Here is a 7943-nt window from a genome sequence, read left to right on the forward strand (position 1 = left end):
TCATTTTTAAAAATAAATTTCTTCCTGTGTCAGTTTTGGGAAATATTATACAATTTATCCATTTAATCTAACTTGTCAAATTTAGTGACATAAAATGTCATAAAATGTTTACATTATCCTTTGCTTGCAGGGTCTTTAGTGGTGTCCCATCTTTTATTCCTTATACTAGAAATTTGTCTTCTCTCTCTCTCTCTCTCTCTCTCTCTCTCTCTCTCTCTCTCTCTCTCTCTCTCTCCCTCTCTCCCTCTCTCCCTCTCTCTCCCTCTCTCCCTCTCCCTCTCCCTCTCCCTCCCTCTCTCTCTCTTTCTCTCTCTCTCTATCTCTGTCTCTATCTATGTGTGTCTTCATCTCTATCTCTCTCAATCTCTCTCTCCCTCCCTTTTCCTCATCAGTCTTCTGGAGGTTTACTAATTTTATAAAACTTGTCAAAGAATTACCTTTGACTTTGATAATTTCACTATGGTTTGTCAGTTTATTTTCTCTCTTACTGTTTTTATTCTACTTTCTTATATTTTTGGTTTAATTAGATGGTTTTTCTGAATTCTTCAATGGAGACTTAGATTATTTTTATTTATTTATTCTTTATTACTTTTTTAATTTTTTTTTGTTTTTTTCACATAAAAGTACTTAATTTATTAGTCCTCTCATGAAAAATCTGCTCAATCACCAGTCACTGACGAATCTTTACTCCTTCTGTTGTCCAATCTCCACCTCACTTCTTGCCAGCACCAACATTGGCCTCTGCAGTCCCCCTAACTTTCTTCATTCTGTTCTTGCGTTCCTTTCGCTGTTTTCTTGAGGTCTTTTTCTTCTCATACAGGCCATGTCTTGCAGGTCTATGTTTGGGTTCATTTTTCTTTGCATAATCCAGGGAATCATAAATCATGCCAAAGCCAGTTGTCTTGCCACCACCGAAATGGGTTCTGAATCCAAATACAAAGATGACATCTGGTGTGGTCTTGTACATTTTGGCTAGTTTTTCCCTGATTTCTGTCTTAGGTACTGTTGCCTTCCCAGGGTGAAGGACGTCGAGGACCATCTGTTTCCGTTGAAGTAGTCTATTGGTCATGAACTTCCTGGTCCGAATAGTTATTGTCGTTCATGATGGCAGCGGGCCTTCCTTAGATTATTTTTAGATTATTGATTTTAAAGCTTTCGTCTTTTCCAATATAAGTATTTAAAGCTATAAATTTCTCTGTAAGTGCTGTTTTGGTATGTTTTTTTCAGTAGATTTAAAATATTTTCTAATTTCTCTTGTGATTTCTTCTTTGGTCCAGAGGAAAGGGATATGTTATTTAAAAGGGTGTTGCTTAATTTTCAAATATTTAGGAAGAGTTTCTAGATATATTATTGGTAATAATTTTTAATGTAATTTTGTTGTGGTAGGAAAATATACTCTGTTATGGGGTCATTCCTTTGAAATTTACTGAAACTTACTTTATAACCTGGCAATTGATGTATTTTATTAAAGATTTCACATTCACTTCAGAGAATGCATATTCTGCAGTGGTTCATTGTAAGGTCTGTAAATGTCAATTTGGTTAAGTTGATTGCTAGAATTGTTTAATTATTTCACATCCTTGCTGACCTTTAGTCTACTTGTTCTACTAATTACTTGGAGAGGAGTGTAAAAAATTCCAACTATAATTGCAAATCTGTCTATTTCTCTTTAGTTTTATCAGCTTTTGTTCTATGTATTTTAAAGCTCTGTTATTTAAGTACATGTCCGTTTAAGGCTATTATGTCTCCTTCATGAAATATCCCATTGTTCGTTATGAAATGTTTCTCTTTATCTGTTGTTACTCACTTGTCTTGAAATCTACTATTTGGTAGGGCTGCCATAACAAAGTACCAAAGACTTGGCGGTTTAAACAACAGAAATTTATTTTCTCTCTATTCTGGAGACTACAAGTCTCAGATCAAGATGTTGGGAAGCTGGTCTCTTCTGAGGCATCTGTTTTTGGCTTGTAGATGGCTATCTTCTCCCTGTGTCTTCACAGGTCTTCCCTCTGTATACGTCTGTCCTAATCTCCTTGTACGACTCCAGTCAGATTGGATTAGGGCCCCCTAACTGACCTCACTTTAACTTAATTACCAGAGTCTATCTCTGAGTGCGGTTATATTCTGAGGTACTGGAAGTTAGGACTTCCACATAGGATTTTCGGGAGAACAAAGGTGATGCAACTCAACTCACAATGTCTCTTTTGTTTGATATTAACATAACCATACCATCTTTCTTATGCTATACTATTTGTATGGCATATTTTTTTCCATCCTTTTATTTTCAACCGTTCTTGGTCTTTGATTTCAAAATGTATCTCTTATGAAGAGCATATACTTGTATTTTGCTATTTTAATCCATTCTGACAGTCTTTGATTTTTAATTGGAATATTTGACTTTTTAACATTTCATGTCCCTATTGATATGATTGGGTTTGAGTCAGTCGTCTTGGTATTAACTTTCTATGCCCATTTTGTATTTGTGCCTTTGCACTTTTCTGCCTACTTTTGGGTTTTAGCTATACCTTCTTAGATTATCTTCTTAATGGTTGCTTGGGGGTTTTAAACATGCATCCATAACTTATCACAGACTACTTAGAATTAGTGTTGTTTCATGTCACTTATAATGTAAGAACTTCACAATAGAATATTCTATTTATTCCTCCTTCTGTTCTTTTGTGTTATTATCATATATTAACTTGTGTTTTAAACCCCATAAAAATATAATTTTTTTCTTTAAAAAGTCAGTTAATTGTCTTTTAAAGAAGTTAGGAAAATAAAAAAGGGTAGTCTTTTACATTTACTTACATATTTGCCATTTCCAGTAATTTTCATTCCTTCTTGTAGATCTGACTTTTCATCTGATATAATTTCCTTTCAGTCTAAAGAACTTCCTTTAGCATTCCTTATAGCACAGTTCTGTTGGCACTTAATTCTCTCAGACTTATTTTTCTGAAAACTAGCTGAGACTTTCCTTTCATTATCCTTCTGGCCTCCATTATTTCCTATGAGAAGTCAGTCAGTATTCTTATCATTGTTCGTCTGTATATCTTATAATAACTTTTCTTCTGGTTCTTTTTTCCTTTTTTTTTTTTTTTTAGTTTCAGGTGTACAAAACAATGTAACAGTAAGCCATCTCACCCCTCACAAAGTAATAACCCCTCTCCCCCAATCTATTGCCCCTCTGACATCATATATATCTATTACAATTCCATTGACTCTATTCACTATTCTGTACTTCATATCTCGTGACTATATATATATATATATATATATATATATATATATTAAATTATAGTTGACATACAGTATTATTCAACATCAGCTTCAGGTGTACAGTGCAGTGATCAGGCATCTTCACCATCCATGAAGTGGTCTCCCTAATGGGACAAGTGTCCATTCGTTGCCCTACAAAAGTTTTACATTATTGATTATATTCCCCAAACTTTCATATGCTTGTGGCAATCTTGTGGTTACCGACTGTGCTTTCTAATCCCCTCATCTTCTCCCTCTTCCCCCCTCCCATCTAGCAACCCTCAGTTTTTCCTCTATATATCTCTGACACTATTTCTGATTACTTTGCTCATTTATTCAGTTCTTTAGATTCCACATATGAGTAAGATCATATGGTGTTTGTCTTTCTCTGTCTGACTTATTTCACTTAGCATAATGTTCTCTAAGTCCATCTATATTGTTGCAAATGGTAAGATTTCATTCTTCTTTATGGCTGTAATACTCCATTGTATAAATGTACCACAGTTTTTTAATCCAGTTGTCTACTGATGGCATTTTGGTTGTTTCCAAAGTGTTGGCTATTGTGAATAGTGCTGCAATAAACATAAGGGTGCATTAATTTTTTTGAATTAGTGTCTTGGATTTATCTGGATAGATACGTAAGAGTGGAATTGCTGGGTCATAAGGTAGTTTCATTTTCAGTTTTTTGAGATACCTCCATACTGTTATCCATAGTAGCTGCACCAATCTGCAATCCTACCAAAAGTGCACAGGGGTTCCCTTTTCTCCACATCCTCACCAGCACTTGTTTGTTGATTTATTAATGATAGCCATTCTGACCGGAGTGAGGTGGTATCTCATTGTGGTTTTTATTTGCATCTCTCTAATGATTAATGAGGTTGAGCATTTTTTCATATGTCTGTTGGCCATCTGTATGTCCTCTTTAGAAAAATGTCTCTTCATGTCCTCTGCCCATTTTTTAATTGGGTTGTTTGTTTTTTTAGTGTTGAGTTTAATGAGTTTTTTTTTTATATAAATTTTGGATATTAACCCCTTATCAGATGTATTATTGACAAATATCTTCTCCCATTCAGTAGGATGCCTTTTTGTTTTATTGATGGTTTCCTTTGCTATGAAAAAAACATTGTGTTTTTTATTTATTTATTGGGGAATATTGAGGAACAGTGTGTTTTTCTAGGACCCATCATCTCTAAGTTAAGTCTTTGTTTTTACTCTAGTTGTGGAGGGCGCAGCTCACTGGCCCATGTGGGAATCGAACCAGCGTCCTTAGTGTTATGAGTCCTGTGGTCTAACCCACTGAGCCAACCTGCTGCCCATGAAAAAACTTTTAGTTTGATGTAATCCCATATGTTTATTTTTCTCATTTACTTCCCTTGCCTGAGGGGATATATCAGTAAAAATATTACTGAAGGTAATGTCTGCAAATTTACTCCCTTTATTTTCTTCTAAGAGTTTTATGGTTTCAGGTTGTACATTTTCTGGCTGTTTTTAAAGTTTTCTCTTTATCTTTGATTTCAAGAGTTTTATTCATATATGCTTAGGTGTGATATTTTTGTTGTTTTATCGTAGTCAATTAATATAAAGTCAAAGAATAAAGAAAATCACATTTATAGTGTATCTACTTTGTGACAAATACCACGTAATACACTGATATATAAATGATCTTTTTTAGTCATATGCTTGGATTAACTACATCTCCCTGATGAGGGACTGAAGATAGAAATTCTGCATCTAGCCATGACAGAGTGACTGATAACAAACTTATCTTCTAGCCGTAAACAGTACAATTAGGCTAGATATATGAAACAACTATATGCAGGCATTAGTCAACAGATACCACAACTTCGTGCTCACTGGGAGAAGTGAAACACCCAAAGTCAGCTCCACATGCCACCTCTCCCCTCTCCTCTCCCTACTTTCTGCCTAGGTACTTCTAGATCTTTGTGTAGAGAGGGAGAAGCCAAGTGGAAAGCTACAATTTTACTGTGTGGTGGAGGCAGAGATCAGATTTGGGGGCTGCTGAGGGGTCTCTAACATGTGGGAAGAGACACACAACAGGAGTTCCCCTTGGGTCCTGGCCATGGAGTGCTGGAGGGTGCAGCGTGTAGGGTGAGACATCATGAGGCCTGAAGAGGCAGGTGCTTTTGGGCTGAGGGTTGAGTGCTAGGAGATCTAGGAGTCTGGGCCCAGCAGAACAGAGAAAACTGACTAAGAACCACAGCATACAACTGAGACCTAAGAAAGGCTACATCTTAACAAAAAAGACCACACCCAGGGATAAAGACTCTGCCCTAAGAAAAGGTACAAATCTGAAAGAGACATGGCTATTTCTCAAACTCAGTTGTTCTCCTAGACTGCTCTTCTTCCTCTTTCTCTGTACACAATACTACTAATAATAGCCCACATTCAAGGGGTGCTTAGTCTGTGCCAGGTAGGCTGTTCTGAGTGTTTTACTTTTGTTGATTTAATTGATCATCCCAGCAACCCTGTGAGGCAAGTAGTATTTTTATCTCTATTTCACAGATGTGAGAACTGAGATACTAAGAGATTAAGCAACTTGTCCAATGCTAACAGTCAATAAGTAGCAGATGATGGGACTTGACTTCATGTGAGCTGACTCCAATGTCCACAATCTTAACCCCAACCCTCAATACTTCAATTTTCCCTCAGTTGTTACTTACAGGCTGAAAAATCTATCCTGTCTGACCCTCTTCTCTTCCTAGCCTGTTGCAATCTTGGGTCAGACTTTCCTCATCCCTTGCCAGATTTTTTTTTTTATTAGTTTCAAGTGCACAAGACAAAGCAATACTTAGACGTTTATCATTTATATCCTTCACACTGTGTGAACCCCCCTCCTCCCATCCACTATCCCTCTGACATCGCACTGAGCCATTACATTTCCACTGTCTCTATTCCTAATGCTGTACTCCGCTTCTTGTAAGTATATACATATATGTATATATATAGCCTAGATTTTTATAATGATCTTCCTATAGATTTCCCTGCTTCTGTATTTAATCACAGAGCTTTTTCTAAATTGCAAATCTGATTATACAAAATCTTTGTTTTTCTGCTCAAAATCTTTTAATGATAGCATCTAAGGTCAGTTATGATCTGGTGTCCACCTCTCTACCTAGAATTTTCCCAGCATTCTCTTTCTTTCTGTCCCTCATTCTTTTTTCACCTTTAATAAGGTATAATTGACAAATAAAATATATTTTAAGTGTACAATGTGATTTGATGTATGTATACATTGTGAACAGATTCCCATGATACTTAGTTGATACATATGTATTTTGTATCATATAAATGATGATATTTATATGATATTTATATATCATATATTTATATGATATTTATATATGATATTTATATCACCTCATATATTTACCTTTTTTGTGTGTGAGAACACTTATGTTCTACTCTCTTAGCAAATTTCAATTATACAATACAGTATTATCAACTATAGACACCAAGTTATACATTAGATTCTCAGACTTTATCTTATAACTGAAAGTTTGTACCTTTTTATCAAATTCTCCCCATTCTCCACCTCCTTCAGCCCCTGTTTTATTCTGTTTCTATGAGTTCACCCTTCTCTCCTTTAGTCTTTACCACTCCAGCGATACACACCTCTTTGTAGTTTAAAAAATCATGTTATTTCGTGCCTCTGAGCTTCTGCCAATGTTGTTCCTTCCACCTCAAATACGTTTCCTTTACTTGTCAGCCTAGCAACCTCACCTCCTCTCTGAAGCTTGTTCAAGCTTCTCCCAGGCACAATATAACCTTTCATCCCCCACAGGGGGTGGGCATGCACCCCCAAGCAAAGAACATGACAGATCTCTGGTCTCTGGTTATCGCACCCTGGATCAGGGCTATGTTTGACTTATTGTCCAGCACATAGTAGGCACACAACAAATGCTTCTGCGGTGAACAGCCAGCTCCTAGCACTAGCTGAAGGATGTTATGCTGTCCTCCCCTCAGGTGGGCAGGAAGGAGAGTGAAGGGCATCTTGAGAAGCCCAAATACACCAGGAAAAGAGAGAAACATGATGGCAGAATGTCCTTTCGGTTGCACAGCCTCCGGGTAGCCAGGCCAGCTGTATCAGCAGATAAAGAGCCCTTTATCTAGGCTAGCATCCTCACAAGAACCAGGGATTTTTCTTTGTTTTTAGACAAAGCTGAGATTCCACTTAAGCGTTTCATTGTTCTCTGCCTGCCTCCTTTGCCCATTTATCCCCACCTCCCATCATCTTTATCTCTGAAAGGAGAGTTCACAATACCTAACTCATCACAAAGAGATCAGCAATACTTTGGGGGGCGGGGGGAACTCCTTGGCCCTGATGCCTGTGAGCAGAGGAGCAGTGACCCCAGCACCCAACTCTTGCCCATGGTGCACGACTGAATAGCTTTGTTAACAGATGTGCAACTGGGCCGCTACCCACCTTCCCACTTGACCTTGCCAGAAAACTGTCAGTAGGATAGCTTTTGTTTTTGCCATTTAATATTTTGTTTTCCTCTTTAAATAATTTTTACCAAGATCCTGAGAAGGTGGTTGTTTGACCAACATGCAGCTTTGGGGAGGGAGGGGTGGAAATCAGTAGACCCACCCTGCTGACCAGTGTCAGGGCAGGAGCTTTCGCCAGGGCTTTCCCGGACCAGTTTGATTAAAGCTGGGTTGTCCTGCAA

General features: G+C 37.3%; 1 protein-coding gene across 1 annotated transcript; it reads right to left on the bottom strand.

The window, feature by feature from the left end:
- Window positions 1–712: 712 nt before the first annotated feature.
- LOC308496177 (small ribosomal subunit protein eS24-like) lies at window positions 713–1084 on the bottom strand (the record flags this gene model as incomplete). The annotated part of the gene is made up of 1 exon (XM_081044967.1): window positions 713–1084. The coding sequence occupies exon 1, from the start codon at window positions 1067–1069 to the stop codon at window positions 713–715; it is 357 nt and encodes a 118-aa protein (XP_080901093.1). The 5' UTR covers window positions 1070–1084.
- Between the last annotated feature and the right edge of the window lie 6859 nt (window positions 1085–7943).

This window comes from Rhinolophus hipposideros, assembly GCF_964194185.1.
Source record: "Rhinolophus hipposideros genome assembly, chromosome: 3".
Taxonomy (NCBI): domain Eukaryota; kingdom Metazoa; phylum Chordata; class Mammalia; order Chiroptera; family Rhinolophidae; genus Rhinolophus; species Rhinolophus hipposideros.